Source organism: Emydura macquarii, unplaced genomic scaffold (genome assembly GCF_026122565.2).
Source record: "Emydura macquarii macquarii isolate MOO-44397 ecotype Brisbane River unplaced genomic scaffold, CSIRO-AGI_Emac_v2 contig_973, whole genome shotgun sequence".
In the NCBI taxonomy this organism is placed as follows: Eukaryota; Metazoa; Chordata; order Testudines; family Chelidae; genus Emydura; species Emydura macquarii.
This window is the reverse complement of record NW_027131110.1, coordinates 2,028,409-2,053,187: the sequence shown is the minus strand read 5'-3', so window position 1 is coordinate 2,053,187 and position 24,779 is coordinate 2,028,409. Positions and strand designations below refer to the sequence as shown.

At 57.1% G+C, this 24,779-nt stretch overlaps 1 protein-coding gene across 3 annotated transcripts; it reads right to left on the bottom strand.

Annotated features, from left to right (window-relative positions):
• Nucleotides 1-1,637: 1,637 nt before the first annotated feature.
• Nucleotides 1,638-23,848, bottom strand: LOC137150590 (uncharacterized). 3 transcript variants are annotated; one of them, XM_067544551.1, is made up of 10 exons: nucleotides 23,548-23,848; nucleotides 17,187-17,270; nucleotides 16,103-16,201; nucleotides 12,919-13,002; nucleotides 11,976-12,104; nucleotides 11,003-11,152; nucleotides 9,358-9,477; nucleotides 5,733-5,834; nucleotides 4,830-4,919; nucleotides 1,638-3,992 (listed from the first exon to the last, which is right to left on the bottom strand). In XM_067544551.1, the coding sequence occupies exons 1-10, from the start codon at nucleotides 23,653-23,655 to the stop codon at nucleotides 3,780-3,782; spliced, it is 1,179 nt and encodes a 392-aa protein (XP_067400652.1). In that variant the 5' UTR covers nucleotides 23,656-23,848; the 3' UTR covers nucleotides 1,638-3,779. The 3 variants fall into 3 exon arrangements, with proteins under 3 accessions (XP_067400652.1, XP_067400653.1, XP_067400654.1); XM_067544552.1 differs by having other exon boundaries at nucleotides 1,639-3,992; nucleotides 23,563-23,847; XM_067544553.1 differs by lacking the exon at nucleotides 9,358-9,477 and having other exon boundaries at nucleotides 1,639-3,992; nucleotides 23,548-23,844.
• Nucleotides 23,849-24,779: the final 931 nt, after the last annotated feature.

Sequence of the window (24,779 nt, the reverse complement as noted above, 5' to 3'; positions counted from 1 at the left end):
GGAGTTCCTTCAGAACTCTTGGGTGATACCATTGGGTCCTGGGGACTTACAACTGTTTAACGTATTGACTTGTTCCAAAGCCTCCTCTCCTGACACCTCAATCTGGGGCTGTTCCTCACATTTGTCACCTAAAAAGAATGGCTCAGGTGCGGGAATCTCCCTCACTTCCTCAGCTGTGAAGACTGATGCAAAGAATTCATTTATCTTCTCCTCGAAGGCCTTGTTTTCCCTGTGTGCTCCTGCTTCACCTCGATTGTCCAGTGGCCCCGCTGGTTGTTTGCCAGGCTTCCTGCTTCTGAGGCCCTTAACAAAAAATTGACTGTCAGTTTTTGAGTCTTTGGCGAGTTGCTTTTCAGATGCTTTTTGAGGAGCAGCTCAACACCACGCTGGGAGGTGGTTTCACTCTGTCACGACAATAGGGCCCTTACGCTGGCCAGCAACAAATCTGAGTGTAGACACAAGCACAAATAGGTCAACACAAGACAACTCATGTCGACCTCACTTTGTAGTGTAGACCATCCCAGAGGTGACATAGTGCTGTGGAACAGTGAAATGTTTCCCTGTGAGTATCCGTCTGTAGGATCAGTACAAGAAGGAGCAGCCGCCAGGTGCTGTACCAGCCATGTCACCCCTGGACGGGAGGTGTAGGCAGAGCAGATAGCTCACGCATTCAGAGCAATTTTTGCCTTAACCACCTGTCAGCAGTATCCTCAAGGCCATATAGTTCTGTGGCAACTGGGGAAGGCGGCTGCCCTGATAGGGAAGTGCAGGAAGGGCAGCGAGCTCCAGTGTGTGCCGATCCTCAGCCCTGCTGAGCACAGGGGACGGCAGCAGCCATGTGTAAAGAGGGCAGCTCTGCGGGGAAGCCGCGAGTAGAACATTTTGCATCCTCACCTGTCCTGGACTTTCTGTCCTGAACAATAACAGCCAGACATGACCATTAATTCTGACCAACTAGCTTCAGACACAGCCTACGCCCAGGATTTCACCGAGTTGTAAGGCTAAGGGGATTGAAATATCTATGGGATTCTTTTACTAAGATAACTTTTAAGTAATTTTATTTTGATTTTAAATGTTTCTGGCCACAGTCACTGGCGTGCCACGCTGGAGGGGTGAAGCAGTGACCGCTAACGGCTTTGCGTGACTGGAGCCATGCAAAGCCACAGGCGTGTACATCTCCACTCCTCCACATTCCCCTCCTGCCTCTTACATCTCTGTGCATTTCCCTACACCCTCCTCAAACCCCCTCTTCCTTCTGTGCTTCCCTTTCCTCTGCATCCACCCCAGAGATTCCCCTCTCTCCTGCACCCCCCTACTATCCCCTACACACTTTCCACGTCCCTCCAGTCCCCTACTTTCCCACCGCTCCTCGCTCTGGAGAAGATCTCATTCCACAACTCACTTTTGAAAGGGAATGTTGAGGGTCAGTGGTCATTTTGCCATTGTCTTTAGCAGTGTGCCACCCTTCTGCCAGGTGGTGTAGGCAGAAAAAAGGGCCAGGCTCAGGTTTCTAGGGGCTCCTTCTGACAACTGAAATAACACCAGTGCGAGCCCGCACCTGGCAATCTGGGAAACTGTAGTCCCCGCCCGTGGGGCCCTGGATGACCAATATTTCCCCATTTGAAGGTACTGAGTCAAGGGATTTAAACAAAGAGAATCTTATTGAGAATAAACAGAATAACAGCATAAACTTGGGAAAATCAGCAATTAATGAATTGACAAATTAGGTAAGACTTCAACCTCCCAAGGTGTGTTAGCAATAGTTCCAGCCTCAGTCCTCCAGCAGTTGTGAGCGGCTGGAGCATCCTGGCCCCTTTCCTTCCCCCAGCTCCCCCATTCGCCGCCTGCCGTCCTGCCCTGGGGAAGCCCCAGGATTCTGGCAGGTCCGTGTTGCCTGGACTGCTCCAGGGGCTTTACCACCTGCCCCAGCGGGGGTAATTTCAGCTTTGATGACTGTGTAGGGAGGCCCTGTACTGGAGTCGCTCAGGGAGGCAGATGCCCTTGGCAGCTTCAGCCCACGCTCCTGCCGCAGCATGGCTGGTGTTCGCGCCACCTCCGTGCTGTCCGTCAGCTCAAAGGTGCCGCCTCGGCTCTGCACCGTCCATGGTTTGTACTGCTCAGCTCTGCTCTTGTGAGAGGAACCAGGACCTTTAACAGAGTCCTCAGCACCACGGGGGCATGGCCAGCAGAAGGAAAGAGCCCCTTTCTGAAACCCAGACACCACGTCTACTGCTTCCCCCCAGCCATAATAATCTACCGCAATCCCCCCAGTATCTTCCCCGGTCTGGAAGTTAGGCTGACTGGTCTATAATTCCCGGGTCCTCTTGGTTCGCTTTTTAAAGACAGGCACCATGTCTGCCCTTCTCCGGTCCTCTGGGTCCTCCCCATGCTCCAGCAGTTGTCAAAGATCATCGCAAGCGGTTCCAAGACAGCTTCAGTGAGTTCCTAAAGTAACCAACGGTGAGTGTCCTCAGGACATGCTGGGATCGACCACATCTAATTAGCTAAATGTTCGTTAGCCTCTTCCTTCCCTATTGTGGCCTGCGTTCCGGCCCCTGGTTGTTATTATTCAGTGTGGCAAGTGTCTGGCCACGATTTAGCGTTTTAGTGCTAGTTGGTGTCACCCACTGCCAGCTCTCCTTCCCCGCTGAGTAGTGAACCTACACGCTCCTTCGTCTTCCTCTTGCTGCTCATGTACTTAAAGAGCCGCTTCTATTTCCTTTCCGGTCCCGCGCTAGGCGTAACTCGCTTTGTGCCTGAGCTTTTCTGCGTTTGTTCCCTACATGCTTGCACTGTTCTTGTGTACTCTGGCCGGGGTTCCACGGGGTGTAGAACGCCCTTCTGATTTCCAGCTCATTGAAGAGCTCATTAAATGCCTCTTTTCATGCAAAGCCCCCCCTTCCCCCCGCACCGGAAACCAAGTGCCCCAGCCCTGACTACGGAGCCAGCGTCGGAGCAGAGGTCAGTCTCCATGGCACAGCCAGGCCCGGCTGTCCTGGAGGCTTCGCGAGACGGGCGCCGGGAGCTGAGCCCAAGTCTCCCGCCACGTCTGGCGCTGTGGGGCCACCAGCATGGTGATGCGGAGGGTGCTCAGCTGGGCCCCGCAGCTCGAGGAGGCGCATTGCATGCTGGGAGCTGTGCGCTTCACGGCATGGACCTGCAAATTACAACTGTCGCGTGTCCCCCCTTGGCTCATGCAGCCTGGGGCCCTCTGGCCCTCTCTCGTCAGCCAACAACACCAGGAGCAAAAGGGGCGGACGACAGGGGCCAGTAAAGCCCTGGGTGGAGTCAGGCTGCACGGGAAGGGGTCACGCGGAGCGAGTGTGTCCGTGTTTATTTGCACTCTGGGCTCATCCCCCCACGGCAGAGCTGAGTCCTCACCCAGCCCAGAGGATTCAGCCCGCCGTGGGTCGCTTTCATTTCATTTCATTCTCCCTGCCTCTCACAGCGCCTGGGGAGACGAGGCCCCAAGGGCCGGCTGGTCCTGGTCCCCGTGAGGCCTGCATGTCCCTCGTGGACGCTGTTAGTGGGAGCAAGGCGGGGCGGGGGGAGTTGTGGGGCTGCAGGATTCATATCAAGGGGTCTTGGGACCATGCCAGCTGGGCAGCGGGAGAAGCAGGGTGTCTTTGTGCCAGCGGGAGGGGGGGGGGGGTTAGGATCCAGATTCCAATTAACTGACCTCTGGGGTGCGGGGCTGTGGGGGGGGGATACCAGACTCCAGCCTGGGCTGTGGTCTGGCTACACAAGGGAGGTGACTCCACGTGGAGTGGGGGCAGCGGTTAATCTCCACTTGATCCTCCGTCCGCCTCCGAGCGGCCCCCCTCCTCTCTCGGGGGGGCAGGCTGGCTGCTCAGCGTGAGGCCCGAATAGCAGCCGGCGCAGTAGAGCCCGGCCCTCGCTCTCTGCTTGGCTTGGCGCTTTGCCTGCGACGGGGGCCCTTGGCCTTCTCTCTTGCTCCTGGTGCTCGGGATCCGCTCAGCGGCGCGCTCCTCCTGCACGGGACAGAGAGGGGTGAGCAACGGCGTCCTCTCCACCCACTGCACCTTGCCTCTGTAGGACAGGGCGGCCGGAGGTCCCGGGGGAGACAGCCAGGGCCTGGCACGCACGGCCGCCACACTTCAGTCAGAGGCAGCAGAGCGAGGCGTAGGTGCTCTGACAATCAGCTGGTGGCCAAGGAACCAGGCACGCTTGAATTCTCATCTTGGCTCCGTCAGGGACTTGCTCTGCGACCTTTACCCGCCCCGTGCCTCAGTTTCCCCAGCTGTCTAATGAGGATAATACCGACCCAACTCCCGGAAAGGGGCTGGGAGGATCCAGTCGTTACTGTCCATAACGTGCCTTGAGCCCAGAAAGCTCCAGCTAAGCATTAGTTTAGCCCTAGCAGCTACTGGGCAGGGAAGCTTTCCCTTCAGCCCTGACTGACCGGCCAGGCCAGGACTGAGCCTGCGGCTTTCCCAAAGGCCTCCTTGCCAGCCGTGGACTCAGCTGCCGTCTCACGGCAGCAGGTCATGCTGTGACACGCAGCCAGGGAGAGCAGAACAATCTCAGCCCTGCAGAGCATTTCCCCAGGGCCCTTCCCGCGGGGCATCTCCCCACGAGTCCCAGCCAGCGGCGAGGGCTGCAACGGGATTTTCGGAGCACCTATGGAAAGTGGGATCAGCACATACTGTCCCCACTTGGATCCTGCCCTTCACGCCCGTCATTCCCTGATCCAACGGCAGAAGGCTTCGTTGGTTGGCCAGGAAGAGGAACGGGTCTGGCAGGTGTCCCCGGCTCAGCGTCCTGCCCTCCCTGGGGGCCCTGGGTTAGCTTGTTCGGCTGCCTCTCACCTGGCCAGGGGTTACAGAGCCATGGCAGCCAGGACACGGGAGCTTGGCTTTGCCGTCCCGGGGGATCTCTGAAGACTGCTGCTGTGGGCGCTGCAGGAGGAGAGGAGAGCGGTGGGGGCGAGTCACCAGCGGGCTGTAGCGTCGGTTGTATGGCTCAGTGGCGCCCGACGCCCAGCGGGGTTTGCAGGGCAGCATGGGGCGAGGACGGGTGGGTGGGTGGGTCGGTGAGCGGTCTCCCGGCGCTGCTCTGGCGCTGGCACTCGAGGGCCGGGGAGGATTCGCTGGGGATCGAAGGATCGGTCCACACTGCAGCTGGCGACAGACTCGCTCCGCTCAGGCTACTGCGCTAAAAATAGCGGCGTGGCCGATGGGTGAAGGGGGCAGCTCAGGCCCAGGGGGTGGGGAGGGCTTGGACGGCGGGGGCTAGCCCCAGCCAGCACCTCTGCCGCACCGTCCACACTGCTATTCTTAGCGCTCCAGCTGGAGCAGAGCCAGCGTGAGTCTGCCTTCCCGGGCTGGGAGGCACATTCCCAGCGACAGCACAGACAGACCCCAGGAGGGAGGCGTCTCCCCCTGCCCTCACAGCAGTGCGGGGCTCTCAGTGCTGCGCCCACCTCCCCACCGGCTCCTACAGCGTCCCTTCCTCCAGGGAGGAGGAGGAGGGCAGTGGCCGGTTTGCTCCGTGGTGATGGAGCATGGAACTGTCCCCTGCCCCGTTCTTTCTGGGCCAGCATTTCCCCTCATTCCCTCCCCTCCCAGCCCCTCTCCCTGAGCCTGTGCTCTGGCTGTGTCATGGCTGTCGCGGCCTCCAAGAGCAACCAGCACATCGCCCCCTCCCTCCTCCTGTGCCCCGTTAGTTAATCGGGTGCTCACAGCTTCCACCCTCTGCCCCTCTTACTGTACCAAGCCTATGATGGACCCAGAGCCGGGTCTCCAGGTGAGTTTCTTCACGGGTCGCTGAGGTTTCTGGCCATCCCTCTTGACTCTCACTTGTTGATAGTCATCCTGCAGGAGAGAGCAATGCATCAGGGACATGCTGCAATGCAGGTGTGGGGGAGGGACCGTCACCCTCCGCTGGCTGCAGGCCCGGCCTTAGCCGTAGGCAAAGTAGGCAGTTGCCTAGGGCTGCAAAACGTAAAGGGCGGCTGCAGTCACCTGCCGCCCGCCTCCTGCCCGGTCCCCACTGCCAGCCGGGTGGCAGGCTGCAGTTGCCCATCTCCTACCTGGTCCCGGCGCACAGCCAGGAGCCCAGCGGCAGCCACCAGCATCCTGGGAAGCGGGCAGCAGCCACCCATGTCCCCACTGGCAGTGGGCAGCAGCTGCCCCGTCCCCTCCCAGAGCCAGGCCCCAGCTGCCCCTGGCTGTCTTGTCAATTTCAGTGCTGGTGAAATGGACAAGACTGACAGCCCCTGCACCGCTGCAAATACTCAAATATTTCCAGGTGCCGGGAGGCGCAGGCTTTTATTTTGCCTAGGGCGGCAGAATATGTAAAGCTGGCGCTGGCTGGCTGGGCACAGCCTACAGAGGGGATAAAGCTCCTACTACTGCTGACAGCTGCTGGAGATCTCCTTTAGCCCAGGTGGCTTCCTAAAGGTCCACTTGGGCATGGGGAGAGAAGCTAATAGAGGAGGGGGAGGAGGAATGAAGAAACAGAAGCTGGTTCAGAAGAGGAAAAATGAAAAATCAGACAAGTTTGTGCTGCCCCTCCCCGCTCAAATGCCCCCTCAGCAGCACTCTGGGGGCCTCGAGGGTGTCCAAACTCAGGACTGGCACCGTGGGAACTGGGCTCTCGCCCCAGGTTAGCTTTTATACCAGAGTGAGTTGAAACTGTCGGGTCACCACTGCTGCTAACAGAGCCGGCCAGGGGATGGGGGGGCTGCTGGAGGAGAAGAGACTAAGCAGTCTGAGGATTTTGAAAGAAGGAAAAGTCAGGAATAAAAATCTGTTCCAAACAAAAAGGTGTTTGCAACCTTAAGTTTCCCCAACTGCTTGTGTAAGCAGGGTCTGAACGAGCTCTCCCCTGACATCTAGTGAGGAGCTGGGAGGAAAACTTCAGGAGCAGACCGTGTTTGCACAGACCTGCCCACTCTGCCTACATGCACAGCGTGATGGAGCTGCTTTACCCAAGTGGTCCATTTAGGCTGGTGTTGGGTTACAAATCACTCGAGTACTGAATGCAGGGATAATGAAATGTTGTTATCCTGATTGCACGAGTAGAGGGCAGCAAATCTGTACATGCTCTGATTGAGGCATGCCCTTTAAACTGAACCTCCTTTGCTAAGCAGTGGGGTGCAGCAGCAGGAGAGGGCAGTGATGTGTTAGAGGAACATTTGTTGTCAGACTTTCACACCCCAAGGTGAGAAACTGAGGCAAAGGACACTGCCCGACATACTCTGGGGTGGGTGTTTGCTCATGGCCACGTGCTTTCAACACGTGGGTGGGGGGGTCCAGCCAGTTCTGTGCTGCATTGTTAAGAGGAATTCCTAGCTATTGAATCCGGCCCTTCTTGCTGCCAACCCCACCTGGCAGAAGGCGTTACACTTGCATTTATCTTTCCACGGCGGACGACTTTTTGTAGTGGAAGTACACACGCAAAACAACCATGTCACCACAGAATTTCTTCAAATGCCTGAGCGGTGCTCTCCCAGCAGAGGTTGCTGTCAGGGTGTGCACTAGATGGCTGCGGGGCTACTTATCAGGTGGCCTTTCCAGGAGATATGTCACCACCGCCTGACCCGTCGCTGTCGCTGAGCCAGCAGACACATATTTAACTGCTTTTTCTTTCCCCCCAATGCCCCACTAACGCGAGGCCCATGGACACTTGCCCACCTCCGTCTAGCACCTCCCCACCCCAGCATCGCTGCTTGTAAGCAGAGGAGACAGAGTAAGAGAGGTGAAAAACGTTCTTTACCGTCACATTCCTCGGGTCTTACCCGAGTGTCTGTCCCTGGAGCCTAGCCCTGAATTGCAGGGACAGCAGGGTCGCAGATGCTCTTAGGATTGGGTTTGCAAGATTCTCAGCTCCTTAGAGCAGGGGCCGCCTGTCTCTGGGTCTTGCACGGCATTGCTCGCCTCGTTGGCACTTCACAGCGAGCACCTGGTTCTGATCCCCTCGCTCTCCTTGACCAGCACCTCACACCACCAGTGACTCTAGTGGAGCCCACGGGGCCACGCCTGGAGTAAGGTGCTACCCTACAGAACCCAGCCCCTAAGAACGTGAGAGCAGCTATGCTGGGTCAGACCCAGCGTCCAGCTAGACCCGTATCCTGTCTCCTGACAGCGGCCGACACCAGGTGCTGCAGAGGGAGTGAACAGAACAGGTGACCATCGAGTGATAATCACTAGTGATCGTCCTGCATAGCTCAGACACCACCAATAATGTTCCCAGCAATCATGTTGTAGCCTATCTGATCATACATGCAAATCTCTGCCTCCTGATTGGCTCATGAGAGACAACAATTTTTCCTGGACCTTTAACTCCACCCAAATCTCTCATCTCAACGGTAAAGGTTTATTGGGGGCACTGGGGGGAAGATGTGGTTTTTGTAGTCCCTAGACACACCCAGATACTCTTGATGGTGACATTAAGACTAATGTAAACATTTACATTGACCACACGATTCAGCAAACAGCAAGATTTGTTGTGTAATTATTAACACTGACTTCATGCTGGTCAATATTTACATACGTCTCAGGTCAATGACCCTGACGTGCACCTGGGAAGCCAGTGGGCCAGATTCAGAGCTTCGAGTCCTGGGGATGTTTGTACAAACTTTTTTTTTTAAATTAAATGCCCTGCCTTACAAAGCTGTAAAGTTGCATGGGTGTAAATCTAGAGTAACTCCACTTAATCCTATGGTGACTCTTGATTTACCCTGGGGTACCTACATTCACTCATGTTAATGGAGTTACTCCTGATTTACACCGGTACAACTGAGATTACAGCCTGGCCCCCATGGGCTCGCTGTCTATCGAAGTGAAGACCCGCTGGGCTCTCTTCATCTTTGCAGTTCTGCCCCAGAGGGACCCAGGATTTATCTGTTTATTTAGCCATCTATTTATGTAGTCCCTGCTTTAGAAGGGAAGAAGGCAGGTTTGTGCAGCTCAGTCCAGGGAACCTGCACCTGGAACCTGGACTGGAGCCATTGGGACCCAAAAGACGCAGCATTCCTTACCACTGCAGCTAAAGGAGACGCCGCACCAGATGCTGGGTATAGCAGTGCTTACGTGCCCCGAATCAGCCCTCCAGCCACTGTTTAATCCGTCTCGCTGGCCGAGGGCACCACAATGCAACGTGTGCACTCAACAGGGAGAGCAGGGGTGGCCAAAAGGAAGCCCGCCAGTAAAATGCAGCCAGTGGAGGCAGCAGGTCCCAGTATGCACTGCTTCAGCTTGATCTGCGTGGCCCCCGCTTAGCTCTGTAGGCCGGGTCCCGTAGCTCCTGGGGAGTTCCCAGTGCTTAGCGTGAGCGACGCTGAGTCCCAGAATCACCCTGCTGGTCCCTGCCTCTCCCTTCCCTGCCTCTTACCTTGGAGGACACTAGAGGGCCATAGCAGCCAGAGCAGGGCAGCCTGGGTCGCTTGGGTTTTAGTGTGCGCGGCTGAGCTCCTTCAACCGCCCGCCTGACTCTCCCTGGTGGATCAGGCCCCTGTGCAAGGAGAGAAGTGGGATTGGGCCCCGTTCTCTGCTGTCAGTGCGTAGCGCACGGAGGGGCACAGCTCGCCCGGGAGCTAACCTAGCTGCACTCAGCTCTCAGCTCCCTGCTTCCCGCCGCGCCCTCTCCTCCGGGCTGTGGGTAAGAGGCACCACCACGTGGGACTTACAGAGGCCAGAGCTGCTAGCGGTGCCGAGGGAGCGGAGCGGAAGGGAGCTCCAGGGCAGGCGAAGGGCTGTAAGGCACGACAGAGAACTCGCAGCTGGCAGGGGAACGGGGGCCTTGCAAGCCGTGGTGAGCAATGATGGAGAGGGCATTGGCCGCTGGCGATCAGCAATGGAGCCCCTGGCATCTAAGGCTATGTCTACCCGGCACCTAAACACCCGCGGCTGGCCCATGCCAGCCCACTCGGGCTGTGGGGCTGTTTCCCTGCTGTGTCGACGTCCGGGCTCGGGCTGGAACTGGGGCTCTCGGACCCTGCGAGCTGGGCGGGTCCCAGAGCTTGGGCTGCAGCCTAGCCCAGAAGCCAACACAGCAGGGAAACAGCCCCGTGAGACCAAGTCAGCTGGCACGGACCAGCCGCGGGTGTTTCTTTGCAGTGCAGACATGCCCTAAGCCTGAGCACACCCGCTGCATCCTGTTCTGACTTCGACAGGGGCGCGCCACTAGCGAGAGTCCATTTCCCTCTCTCACTCCACCAAATGTCCGGACAGAGCTTGGCTGGCTCCATGGTTATGGAGCACGGAGCTGTCCCCTGTGCCCTTCCTCTGAGCCACCCTTTCCCTCCACATGGGCTCTGCCTGCATGGCTGACCCGGCCTCCCAAGAACCACCAATTCGTCAGCTTCTCCTTGGGCCCTATCGCTCAGAGCTGCAGCTTCCCTGCTTGTTAGCTGGGCACTGGGTAAATCACACGCCTTTTAGAAAATTCCTGACAGCGTAAACGGCGAAGTGCTGAATTCCACAGAGTCTGCACAGCATGAATTTTACAACTAGATTCAGAGAGGCAAGGCAGGGGAGGTAACATCTTTCATTGGACCAACCTCTGCTGGTAAGAGAGACAAGCTTTCCAGCTTACACAGCTCGTCTCCTGTTTACACAGAGCTTGTGCAACAGAAGTTCATAGAATCATAGAGTTGGAAGGGACCTCAGGAGGTATCTAGTCCAACCCCCTGCTCAAAGTTGGTCATAAGAAGATAGTACTTCAGCTACTGTGTCTCTCTAATAACCCGGACCCAGCAGGGTTACAACGGCACCGCAGACAACAACTAAATTAAGTCAGTTTCAAGGACGGACTGAATGTGACAAGTTCCACTGGTCAGGTTTGACTGACCTTACTTGTACAATTCATGCTGTCCTGGAAATTGACTATCCCAGGTCATTTTTTGTATTAAGGCCTCTGTTGTAGACATTTTCTTTCTAAATCAGGGAAATTGTGATAAACCCAGACAGGTTTAAGACAGACAGCTCATTAGTTATTACGGTGCTCACAGCTTCCACCCTCCTCTCCTCTTATGTACCTGGGGTCTCAGAATGGTGCTGGAACCAAGAATGATCATGAAGCCGTTATTGTAAGGTGGGTGCTCCGTAGGCTTCGGTCTGGGTCTGGGTCTGCGGCGTGGTGGCAGTCTCTCAATGTCTCTCCTGTTTCGCACTTCTGAATCCGGGACCTGCAGAAGGCCAGCGTTAGCGATGCAGTGCAGGGTGATCGCCGGGTAACGGTGGGGCCTAGGGGACAGCACGGGGCTGGGTGGGGTGGTGAGCTCTGCTTCGGGCAGTGGGCCTGCTACCGAGTTCATTTCAGGCTGAAGAACTGTCCCACTGGCAGGAATTCACTCGGTAACATGGAGCTTGGGCCCCGCCGTGGGACGGCCAAGTGCAGAGTTTGCCATTAAATCTCCGCTGGTGCCTGAATGGGCCTGTCCCTTTGCTGTGTGACACTGAGAGCTGAGAGCTGCAATGGAGACGCCTCTCGCCTCTGCTATGGGAGCTCCCCCAGGACCTCCACGTCAGCTCCCAGCTGCCCGCAGTGTCCTGCAATGCTCCTTTCCATGGCGCACTACATGCACTCAGCCAGTCCTCTGAGTGCTACTAGTGGTGATGCTGCTAGCGGTGCAGAGGGAAAACAGAAGGAAGTGACAGGGTCACGGCTGAGGGGAGGGCAGGAGGGGGCTACATTGCACTACAGAACATCCCAGCAGGCCGGGGAACAGGGAGCTTGCAAGGCCTGGGGCAGGCAGAGCTGGCTGGAGAAAAACAACTGAGCCTCCTGGCGTCTGAGATTGAGCAGGCCCTCTGCATCCGTAGGGGCCCACCACTAGCAAGACCCCCATTTCCCTGCCGTGCTCCACGAAATATCAGGACAGTGGCTGGTTTGCTCCATGGTTATGCAGCATGGAGCTGTCTCCTGTGCCCTTCCCTCTGAGCCAGAATTTCCCCTCACTAACTCCCCTCCCCTCTCCCTCAGCATGGAGTTCATCGCCCCTTTCTTACTTTGGTGCTCACAAGATCCAGCTTCTCTTCCTTGCCAGGCCTTAGAAAAGACATGGAGCCTGGTCTCCAATCAGGTTTGGGCCGGGGTCTCTGTCTGGGCTGTTCCACTTGTCTCCTGCCTCTCACCGGCTGCAGAGAGAGAGAGGAGTGGAGCAGCTGGGATCTCTGCAGCCTGGCCAGGGCGGGCCCATCCCTGTGCTCGTGCTCCTGTGCTCATGCTGACACGGGCAAGGAAGGGACGGGAGGATCAGAGCCCACGGCAGAGCTGTTAGCGCGCGGCCGCAGGGGCAGGTGTGCAGCAGGGCTCGTGAATTCACACCCTGACGTGCTGCACGCTGGCGCACCATGTGGACCAGCCCTGAGTCGAGGGACAGTCAGGGCAGGTGAGCACAGGGAGAAGGACAAACAGCGGCACCCTAGAGAACCCTGCAGAAAGAGGGGAGCCCACAGTGCCCTACAGGGGAATAGAGGGGGAATGAGCTGCATGTGTGGGAATGGGGTTATAGTAAGGCCTTTCCACCGTGACTCTGACCTCGGGATGCTGAACTGTGCAGCCCCCATCTTCTCCGTCTACCTTGTGTTTTGTACGGAAACAGTGTCAGTACAACAACAATCCCAGCCAGCAAACACCCAGCGTCTACTGGGTCCTTCCTAGGGATGGTTTGGGAAGGGCTGGCTGGAGACCCGGCTGGGCGGTGCAGACAGGCCATCGCTGGCTGATTCTTCTGTCTTGTACCCCAGCTTCAGGCAGATTCCCCTGCTCTGAGGCACCGGGATGCAGTCTGGGCTGCTCACAGTCTGATCACGGTGTTGTATTACTCGATTGTTACTCTGCAGCTGTGGCTTCTCCTGCCCTGATCTACCCTCCCCGGCTCAGCTGGTGTCTCCGGCTAACCCATCTCAGGCACACATCTCTGTGGTGCCTCCGTTGTCCTCTGCTCACCTTGCTCAGAACAGAATAGCAGCCAGGACACGGGTTGGAAGATGCTGGAGGTTTTTTGTCCTTCCCCCTGGTTGGTACCCGAGCCTGTGGATGGAGAGAATTGGGCAGAGGTTAGAACTGGAGATGAGCTCGTCCATGCCCTGGCACCAAGGCAGCTTTATTCTCTGCAGTGCTTTGTCCAGTCCCCTTTGAATAGCAGCCAGCCCCTGCGGGGACGTGTGCGCAGGCTGACACCTCACTGCAGGAGACCTTTCCTGCTGCTCTGCTGGCATCTTCCTTTGTCCACCTTCCTCGCTTTACTCCCGGTCACGCCCTGGGCCCACTCCACTGCTCCTCTCCCTGCTTCTCCTGCACCACTCGAAATTCACCCCCTTTGACGTCCCTTAGACACACTAGACCTGCATGACGCTCACCTCTCCCTCCGTGTGGGGGAAGGGCCACATGGCCACAGAAGGGCCCTTTTCAGGCCCACAATGGGACCCTGCACACTGGTGGGGACACAGACCTGTCCCCTCAGCCAGCCCAGCTGTGCAGGGGGTTTCACTCAGCACCGAGTATCTCACTGCGTCCCTACCGGGGGCTCCGTGTGCACCACGGCCGCCGTGTGAGGCTCGCTAGTGCTAAGGGAGGGAGGGAGTGGAGCCGACAGACCAGGAGGCAGCGCCGGGGTCGGGAGAGCTCCAGACGGGCAGGTGGGGCTGTCATCCCCACAGGAACAGAACAGCACGGAGGGCAGGGAGCGCTGGCGAGGCCGGGTCAGTGCTGGGAAGGGGGCAGGCTCACCAACAGCAACTCTGGGCCCTGGGGCAGAACAGCCAGGGGCCCCGCCCCCTGGAAAGGGAGGGCTGCGGGTTCAAGCAGGGGGTGGCTGGCTGGTGACAAGCAGTGGGGCCCTTTGCGATGTTCTCTCTCAGGAGTGGGGAGCGTCTATTTATCACTGACATTATCTGTATTTAACCATGCGGGTGGCTCAGAGCCAGAGCCTGCCTTCCAGGATGGGGAATGGTCTCGGGCCTCTGCAGCTGAGCCCAGCATCCTCATACAGCAACAGCAGCTGCCTACACGCCTGATACCAAGGTCCACGCCTTCCTTCTGCCTGTCTGTGCTGACCTGGGGAGGGTTGCACTCAAGGGGGCTAGTGTCATAGGCCCAAATCGACCTTTCTATCCCTAAATTCCTGCTTATTAATGGTTCTCCCTCTGGTGCTTCAGAAAGAGATGCTTTCCCCAATGCACCAGTGACCCCCGGGGACCGGCAATGTGCAGTGCAAGAACACACCAATCACCAGTCCATACGGCACCTGGTCTGGGCAGGCAAATTCAGACCTCAGTGGAGGACTGTGGAGTATGTGACAAGGAGAAAAGCGAAGCGCCAGACTCCTGAGACTCTGCAAAGTCACCTGCCACACCTTGACACTCGGATAACACAAAAGGGCTTCGGGAGAGGACGCCTTGAGTTCACTTACTTCTCCTGGCATGTCGACCTGGCTACAATTCTCACAAAGCCCTTATTCATACAAGTCATGCAGAAACTAAATACAGTATGTGCAAGAAAAATGGTTACTAACCTGCTCCATAACTGTTGTTTTTCGAGATGTGTTGCAGACCTGCATTGCACTCTTGGTCTGCCTGCCCTGCCCTGCCCGGCCCTGCCCTGCCCTGCTCTGCACACAGTCATTGGAAACTTTTTCCCTCAGTGGAATCTGGTGGAGCAGTTTGAGCATCATCTGCCACCACGCGCCCTTGTGAGCAGGCATAAAGGGTGGAACCCCCCCGAAGTCCCTCAGTTGCTTCTTGCCGGAAACCCCAATGCAGAGGGGAAGGGAGGCGGGTGGTAGAACGGACGTGTGCAACACGCCCCGAAGAACAACAGTTTCAGAACAGGTTAGTAACCGTTTTTCATCTTCGGTGATTGCACATGTGCCTTCCGCGCTTGGTGCTGCACAGTCCGTGAGGTCAGGAGGTGGGATCGGAGCTATCTGGTAAGGACTGGAGCATGGTTCACCCAAATCTGCCTGCACTCGTTTTCAGAATGTACGTTTAAAGTCCGAAGCTGACAGTGAAGAGTTACAAAGGGATCCCACAAACCTGGGCAGTTGGACAACCAAAGGGCAAATTAAATGAACTGTTGATAAGTGTAAAGCAATGCACACGGGAAAACACAATCCAACCATCCATACAAAACGACGGGCTCTAAATTAGCTGCTACCACTCAGGAAAGAGCTGGTGGAGTCAGCGTGGAGAGCGCTCTGACAGCATCTGCTCAATGTGCAGCGGCCGTCAAAAAAGTGAGCGTAATGTTAGGAACCCTTGGGGAAGCGACAGATAATGAGAGAGAAAACATCATGAGGCCACTATGTAAATCCATGGTTCACCCACTCCTTGAATACTGCCTGCTGGCCTGGTCTCCACCTCTCAGACCTGCACGAAGACCTGGTGTGAATTCTGTAGTGTGCTGCTAAGGGGGCCGGCACAGAACTTGCACCAGAGGCGGGGTGGGGAGGGTAAAGGCAGCTTTAATCCACCCTTGCACTCTCCCAGTCCTGGGCAGGTCTGGGGTTGGATGGGCCCCAGCATCACGTAGACGGCCCTGGAGCCAGTCTAAGTCCCTCTGGCCCCAGCGCTGCCTGCAGTCTTGTGTGCTGCATCTGCATGATCTGCCCCTGCACATCTCCTACGCCAAGCCTTGCGAGAGGGTCCTCAGAAGGCAAGGGTATGGCTCTCTCCCACAGTGCCTGCCCTGGGAAAATCCTTCCATGGGCGTAACAGAGACCAGGAGGGCCCCTTTATGGTATGGGAGGGAGCCAGAGAGGAGGGTGAAGCTCTCGGCTCAGAACCCCCATCCCGCGATGGTAACGGACGGGAGAAGGGCAGTAGAGTTCTTGGGCCTCTGGCCACCCACCCGGACCAGGCTCTTTGCAGAGGTTCCCGTTCTCGGCTTGGGAACGGAGAGTCTGTCTCCCTGCTCACGCTGCTGGGCTCACAGGCCTGCCGTACACCACGAAATAGCAGGAGAGGGGCTGGTTTGCTCCAGGGCGATGGAGCTTCGAGCTGTCTCCGTCGTCCCCTTCCTCCTGACCCGCCCCTTCCCCTCAGTAACTCCCCTGCCCCTCCCTCCGCACCTGCCAGCCCACTGGGGTTCATCGCCCCTTTGGTATCCTGCCGCTCCCTGCTTCCAGCCTCACCTCTGCCTCGCTTAGAGGAGTCACGACACCTGGTCTCCACGTGGGTCTCGGGCTGGACCGCTCCACTTGTGTCCTGGCTCTCACTGGCGTATCTTGAAGCTGCAGAGAGAGGAGTGGAGCATGAGAGCCTGCTCAGGGCTGGGCAGCAGGAGACCCTGCCTCCCCACCAGCGTCAGGACCTGCCCCGGGCGGGGGGGCCAGGCAGCTGGGGGGTTGTGGCCTGTGGAGGGCAGAGATGTAGGACAATGAAGATGGGCGAGCTCTGCTGGAAATCTGCAGTTCAGCCCCATGGAGAAGCAGCTGGGATCTCTGCAGCCTGGCCAGGGCAGGCCCATCCCCGTGCTCGTGCTGACACGGGCGAGGAAGAGGTGGCAGGACCAGAGCGCACTGCAGAGCTGTTAGCGTGTGGCTGCAGGGACACGCAGCCGCTGGGTGTGCAGCAGGACTCGTGAATTCACACCCTGACATGCCGCACCCTGGCTCGCCATGTGGACCAGCCGCGAGTCAAGGGGCAGTCAGGGCAGGTGAGCACAGGGAGAAGGACAAACAGCGGCACCCAGGAGAACCCTGCAGAAAGAGGGGAGCCCACAGTGCCCGGCAGGGGAATAGAGGGGGGGGATGAGCTGCATGTGTGGGAATGGGGTTATAGTAAGGCCTTTCCACCGTAACTCTGACCTCGGGATGCTGAACTGTGCAGCCCCCATCTTCTCCATCTACCTTGTGTTTTGTATGGAAACAGTGTCAGTACAACAACAATCCCAGCCAGCAAACACCCAGCGTCTGCTGGGTCCTTCCTTGGGATGGTTTGGGAAGGGCTGGCAGGAGACCCGGCTGGGCAGTGCAGACAGGCCATCGCTGGCTGATTCTTCTGTCTTGCACCCCAGCTTCAGGCAGATTCCCCTGCTCTGAGGGACCGGGATGCAGTCTGGGCAGCTCACAGTCTGATCACGGTGTTGTATTACTCGATTGTTACTCTGCAGCTGTGGCTTCTCCTGCCCTGATCTACCTTCCCTGGCTCAGCTGGTGTCTCCGGCTAACCCATCTCTGGCACATCTCTGTGGTGCCTCCGCTGTCCCCTGCTCACCTGGCTCAGAATAGAATAGCAGCCAGGACATGGGTTGGAAGCTGCTGGAGGTTTTTTGTCCTTCCCCCTGGTTCGTACCCGAGCCTGTGGGTGGAGAGAATTGGGCAGAGGTTAGAACTGGAGATGAGCTCGTCCATGCCCTGGCACCAAGGCAGCCTTATTCTCTGCAGTGCTTTGTCCAGTCCCCTTTGAATAGCAGCCAGCCCCTGCGGGGACGTGTGCGCAGGCTGACACCTCACTGCAGGAGACCTTTCCTGCTGCTCCACTGGGATTTACCTTTGTCCACCTTCCTCGCTTTACTCCCGGTCATGCCCTTGGCCCACTCCACTGCTCCTCTCCCTGATTCTCCTTCACCACTCGAAATTCACCCCCTTTGACATCACTGAGACACGCTAGACCTGCATGACGCTCACCTCTCCCTCCGTGTGGGGGAAGGGTGACGGCCTCGGAACAGCCCGGCTTAGCCCTAAGTTCCTTTGAGTCTGTGACATATTTTGTCATTTTAATTGCTCCTCATGAACCTGTCCCTGCAGCCCCTCAAGCCCTTCTCTTGCCTTTCACTGATCGCCTCCTTTTGGTCCTGAGATCCCCCGAGCTGGACTCAGTATCCCCGCGACACTCTCCCCAGTGCTCTATGTCGCTGTCTGACGCTCTGACACAGCTCCTCGCCCAGGCCCTTTCTCATGGCCATAGGACAAGGGCGTCTCTGCAGATTTTCTGTCCAGGTCACGTTGTTTCTATCAAATGCTTTACTAAAACGCCGAGCGATTTCATTCAGTGCTCTCTCTCCACTCGCTAACAAGGGGTTTCATCTGACGAAGCAATGATCAGCCTGCTTTGCTATGGCTTCTCCAGAAACCTTCTGGGTCCCTTGTCCCCTAAGTTCCTGCTGCAGCAGACTTGCAGGACTTGGGCTATGCCCCAACCTTTAAACAGTCCCCGGGAGTTCCCCTGCTTAGTGTGCCAGGCCCCCCCAGGTCACAGTTTTCCACCAGGGCAAGGCCACGCTGACCCAGCACCTCCTGGAATGGGCCTTCAGGCTCCAGCAATTCCTGTGTGTCCCCGCGGCCCCGCACCGCAAGTCCAAGCGGGAGCAGAGCCCTGAGAGAGGCTGCTTCTCCGCAGGGAGCGATGCAACTCGTGCATATCTGCTGGGATGTAAGGCAGCCTTTTCCAAGCCAGGTCGCTGTTATTATCCCCGGGCACACGGCATCGAGGAGGCCTGAGGTCAGCGTGGGGAAGGTAAATTCCAGACAGTCTCCACGTGGGGGGAGCCAGAGCCCAGTTCTCTCCCTTGGCCTTCTGCCCCTGCTCTCCCCACAGCAGCCACCTTACGCCACACTCCCCTGCCCGTCCTCCAGCTAGAGCCGGGTGCTCGGCTTCCCTGCAGGGCGGTGGGGAGAGTACCTGGCTCTAGGAGTTAACAGTGGGTCATCCAGGCGTCCACTGTCTCTGTGGAGTTTTCCATTCAGCTCAGCTGATTCCAGCCCAGACAGCCCTGGAGGCCTAGTCTCAGACCCCTAGCCCTGGTCTCCCGCGTCCCAGGGAGAACAGTAACTCTCCCCCAGGACGTGGCCATGCAGAGCAGCTAGTCCAGCCCCACATGGGCAGTTCATACAAATATCACAGCAAACTCCCACACTGATCCCACCTGCCTCGCTTTCCTCTGCTGGCCGGGCCATGTGGAGACAGACAGCAGCTGAGGACAGACGTGTATTAGCACTAGCAGAGCTGGGTGGGGAGCAGGACTGAAATAGCAGGGGGCTGTCAGGCTGGAAAAGGATTCACTGACCAGCTGGCATGTGGGCCGCGGCCTGCAGGGGGGCTGCAGGTGAGGGCTGAGTTACACAAGCGGTGGGTAAAACCTGGGGAGTGTTGTGACACGCTGTACCCCATGTACACACTTATGGTGTGATGTGTGTACCATCCATGTTCACCCTGACAGCGTAACTGTGTGTCGTCCGATGCCAGGTGTGCCGTGTGCGGTGTTTCGGGAATGCTCATGGCAGACTGAACACTATTGTTATGGTGGCGTGTTTCCTGGTATGTACAGATCTGAAACTCTGCTGTGTCATATCCCCACATGTGTGTCTCCCGTGGTTTGAACAGATGCAGACGAACACAAGGCTGTGTTTCCACGCCCCGCAGAGGCATCGCACAGGAACAATGGCCTGGCCTGAGCACCGGTGAGCACTTTGGCTCCAGTGGAATAAATCATGCCCTTTGCCGGGCAGGGCCGGATCACCTGGCCCCAGGGGGCGTTGGGGAAACTTGTTAAAAGCTGCGGCGTCTTTGTCATGTGGCTCTCCCCGGGAATCCATCTTCTAAACAACACCAAAGACTGAGAATCTGCCCACAGGGAGGGGGCCTGGTTGCAAGAGGCATCGCACCCAGCCTGTGTGCTAAGCTGGACACAGACCGACATGTTACTCTTAGGTTAAGAAGCGAGTTATCTTTCAGTTCATTGTGATTAACTCCTTGGCTTATTATTAATCTGACTTAGATTCACTTCAAATCTTGCTGTCGTCAGTAAACGTATTTGTTTGCTTTATCTAAAGCAGGGTACGTGGATTGAGTGTGCGCAGAGACCTCGCTTAGCGTGCCAGAGCTGGGGCATAGCAATGTCTTTGGTTAATTGATGGACAAATGGAAATGAGCGTGCAGGGTGCAGTGTGCAGCGCTGAACCCTGCAAGGTGGCGGTTCCCGGGGTTTTATCTGGGACTGGGGGTGTTTGCTGGGGTCTATCCTCTGAGTGGCTGGCCAGAAGCGCCGCTTCACTGGGTGAGGGTCCGATCACACGCAGGAGGCCGGGCGTGGGCCGACCCAGGAGTGGGTGGTTCACACAGCAACGTGGGGTACGTCAGGGTCTGGGAGTGAAGAATTGGGGTGACACAACCACACCCCAGTCCGGATTGCGGGGGGGGGGGGATGTCACAAGTGTAAAAAGCCATTTGGGGCCCGGGACAGGGGCTCACTAAATCTCATTTCTCCACCCCCTGCCCCTGTCGGCCCTTCGCCAAGTCCCTGATGAAATGTTTGCCCATTGTGCAATCCCTGTCCCTGAGCAAGGGGGGAGCTGGGCTCCGCATAGGGCAAACACGCAAACATGTTTAAGCAGAGCCCGAACCAGCTCGGCCAAGGGGGGGTTGGAGGGGCAGGGGTTGTCAGCCAGCCAGCGAGTGAAGCAGGTGACTAGCTCATGATCTGCATGTTCTGTCCCACAGATGCTGTCAGCTCCATCCCTTCCCCCACCCCACACCCGCTCAGCCAGTGTCCGGCCAGTCTGCCCCACTGCCGCGCCCAGAGCCTCTTCCCTTCCCATCAGCAGCAGCGTCCCGGCCTGCTCCATCTCCTGCCAACCTAGAATTCTCCTGCCAATCTAGTGGCAACCTAGTGGCGCCTACCCGGGCGCTCAGGTTACCGTAAATCTGTCACACAGGGCATGGCCTTTTTCCCAGCCCTGAGACATACAGTTCAGTCGCTAACTTTGTCGTGTTGACCAGCCCTAAAACCTGCTTCCAAGGCATGGGCAGCTTGTCCCTCCTCCCTGCCAGGCCACCTGGGACGGGGTAGCGACCGCATGGGTCTTTCCCAAGGCCCGTGGGCATTACAGTGATCAGTCACGTATTCTCTGGTGCCCACAGCTGTGCCAGGTACAGCACAGAAAACACCTAAGAGACGGGCCCTGCCCCACGGAGCTTCCCATCTGCCCCCAGGGCTCCCAACCTGTTCTATGGGGCTAACCATCGAAGGGAGACTACGCCACAATCCATGCAGCTCTCCCACCTTCCATGGAGCTGGGCCTTTGGCCTGTTATCCCATGGACACCTCCCTTACAAAAAGGGGGGCAACCTAGTGACAGAGGATGTGGAGAAAGCTGAGGTACTCAATGCCTTTCTTGCCTCTGTCTTCACAGACAAGATCGGCTCCCAGACTACTGCACTGGGAAGCACAGAATGGGGAGGCGATGAGCAGCCCTCAGTGCTGAAGGAACAAGTTCAGGACTATTTAGAAAGGCTGGACATGCAGAAGTCCATGGGCCCAGATTTAATGCATCCAAGGGTGCTGAGGGAGTTGGCTGATGTGATTGCAGAGCCAATGGCCATCATCTTTGAAAACTTGTGGCAATTGGGGGAGGTCCCTGATGATTGGAAAAAAGCAAATATAGCGCCCATCTTCAAGTAAGGGAAGAAAGAGGATCCAGGGAACTACAGACCGGTCAGCCTCACTTCATCCCTGGAAAAATCATGGAGCAGGTCCTCAAGGAATCCATTTTAAGGCACTTGGAAGAGAGGAAGGTGATCAGGAACAGTCAACACGGATTCACCAAGGGAAAGTCATGCCTGACCAACCTGATTGCTTTCTATGATGAGGTGACTGGCTCTGTGGATGTGGGGAAGGCGGTGGATGTGATATACCTTGACTTTAGCAAAGCTTTTGATACTGTCTATCACAGTATTCTTATCAGTAAGTTACAGAAGTATGGGTTGGATGAATGGACTATAAGATGGATAGAGAACTGGCTAGATCATCGGGCTCAACAGGTAGTGATCAATGGCTCCATGTCTAGCTGGCAGCCGGTCACAAGTGGAGTGCCCCAGGGGTCGGTCCTGGGGCCGGTTTTGTTCAACATCTTCATTAATGATCTGGAGGATGGGGTAGATTGCACCCTCAGCAAGTTTGCAGATGACACTAAGATAAGGGGAGTGGTAGATACCCTGGAAGGTAGGGATAGGATACAGAGTGACCTAGACAAACTGGAGGATTGGGCCAAAAGAAATCTGATGAGGTTCAACAAGGACAAGTGCAGAGTCCTGCTCTTAGGAAGGAAGAATCCCATGCACAGCTATAGAATGGGGACCGACGAGCTAGGCAGCAGTTCTGCAGAAAAGGACCTGGGGGTAACAGTGGATAAGAAGCTGGATATGAGTCAGCAGTGTGCCCTGGTTGCCATGAAGGCTAATAGCATATTGGGCTGCATTAGTAGGAGCATTGCCAGCAGGTTGCGGGAAGTGATCATTCCCCTCTATTCGGCATTGGTGAGGCCGCATTTGGAGTAGTGTGTCCAGTTTTGGGCCCCCCACTACAAAAAGGATGTGGACAAGTTGGAGAGAGTCCAGCGGAGGGCAACAAAAATGATTAGGGGGCTGGAGCACAGGACTTATGAAGAAAGGCTGAGGGAACTAGGCTTGCTTAGCCTGCAAAAGAGAAGAGTGAGGGGGGATTTGATAGCGGCCTTTAACTACCTGAAAGGTGGTTCCAGGGAGGATGGAGCTAGGCTGCTCTCAGTGGTGGGAGATGACAGAACAAGGAGCAACGGTCTCAAGTTGCAGTGGGGGAGGTCTAGGTTGGATATTAGGAAGAACTTTTTCACTAGGAGGGTGGTGAAGCACTGGAATGGGTTACCTAGGGAGGTGGTGGAATCTCCATCTTTAGAGGTTTTTAAGATGAGGCTTGACAAAGCCCTGGCTGGGATGATATAGCTGAGGTTAGTCCTGCTCTGAGGGGTTGGACTAAATGACCCCCTGAGGTCCCTTCCAACTCTATGATTCTGAGATGCCGTCTGCAGTGTTGTTGTGGCCATGTTGGTTCAAGGATCTGAGAGAGACCAGGTGGGGGAGGTCATATCTCTTATTGGACCAGCTTCTGTTGGTGACAGAGACAAGCTTTCAAGCTACACAGACAGAGCTGTGCTGCAGGTCTGTGCCCAGAGCACTGTGTGGCTCAAACACTGTGTCTCACTGACAGAAGCTGGTCCAAGAAGAGATACAACCGCCCCCAGCGTGTCTCTCTAAGACCCTCTAATAGACAAGCAAATCTCATACTTTGGTGAAAACACACACTCACACTCACACACACACATACACACACTCACACTCACACACACATACACACACTCTCACACACACACAAACACACTCTGTCTCTCTCTCTCAGCAGCGGGCAGTGGGATGATGCAGGGAGGTGACGAATGGATTGATTGCCTTCCTCTGCTGCTTCCAGTATTGCGCATTCGTTGCCAGGGGCAGGACACTGGAGCGGACAGATTCATTGTCCCGTCTGGCACAACAAACCCTGCCTTCCTCGGCGGGGGAGTCCTTCTGTTGAGAAAGCTCACAGTGCGGGTGAGAGGCTCGGGCCCGACGGCTCGGCCTGGCAGCTTCCCCTTACTGGCTCGCCAGACAACCCGAGCTGTGACTCCAGCCCCGTCTCACGATGCCCCCACACCAAACCCTCAGCTTCCCTTTCCGTGATGCTGAGGCTGATCGATGGATGTGGGTCCTGCTCCCACGCTCCCACACTCCCACGCTCCCTCCCTTCTCAGTGCTCAGGCCCGACCCTGCCCCACGCAGCACAAACCTCTTTCTCTCCTACCTCATCTTTCACCGTCGAGCCCCCCTGGTCAGCACCGGCCACTGCCACCACGGCGAGCGCAGCAGCTAAACCCCCCAGCAGCCAGAGCCTCATCCTGCGGGCGCCTGAGGGGCAGGGAGAACAGCGGGCTTTGTCCGCCTGCAGACGGGGCTTCTCCTGCAGTCCCACGGAGAGGAAGAAACGGTGGCTGCACGGGCAATCCCCGCTTGGACTTTGACTGTTGGATCTGAGCTCCCAGGAGCCAGCTCCAAGATAACCAGCCTGACAGCCTGGGCTGGTGCCTGTTGGGACACGTTTTCCTTCCTGCTTCTGATAGGCAGCTGACTTGGCCACCCTGCTCGCCAGATGAGGGGGAGCAATACCTGTGGGCGAGCCGGGGCAGAGCACGCTGAACAAAGCGTCCGTTTCGGGAGCGATGGAGACAGAGTCAGCATCTCCCCCAGGGCAGGGTGTGTGCGGGGAGCCGGGGGAGAGGTTAAATTCAGCCGGAGCTGGCCGGAGCCGAGCTCTGGTAAATATTTTCAAACCTGTGGGGCTGAAGCCCCGAGCCCCGGTGCCCCCTCACAGGGCTAAAGCCCTAAGGACCTTGCTCCCCGCAGCTGAATCCGGGAGCCCTGCCATCCCACCGGGCAGAAGCCAAAAGCTCTCCAGCCGCCCCAGTCCCCAGTCTCCCCCACTGCAGGGCCCTGGAGTTTTTATAGCACATCGAGAAGGGGGAGCACTCCGGGAAAACTGGATGAGAATTTAAGCCCTGGGACTGGGGTTCAGCTAGCCCCACAGCTCTGGGTTCTGGAGAAGGGAACGTGCCGGCCATTCACCCTCTGGGAGCTGGGGTGAAAGGCCGGATCTCCCCGGGAACATGAACAGGAGTGCTGGGGAAAGTGCGGCAGCTCTGGAGTGGGGCGCGGCAGAGGTGGTGGAGGAAATGGGGGGTGGGGGTTCCCCCTCCAGATGAGTCGCCTTCGTTGTCATCCAGCTCTCGCTGCAGGGGACGGGAGCTCAGGGATCATGGATAACTTGGCAATGGGCGTCTTCCCCGCAGAAGGGCAGCAAAGAGCTTTGCCAACAGATGGGCCAGCTACAGGCACAAGCTGTCCTGGCAGAGAAAACCCACGGGGAGCTAAAACCATGCAGTATCTCTGCCTGCTTCCCCCTGGGAGCTGCAGTTTTGGTGGGACGCAGGGCCTGCAATTCCTCCTCCCCTCTCCTCCCCCATG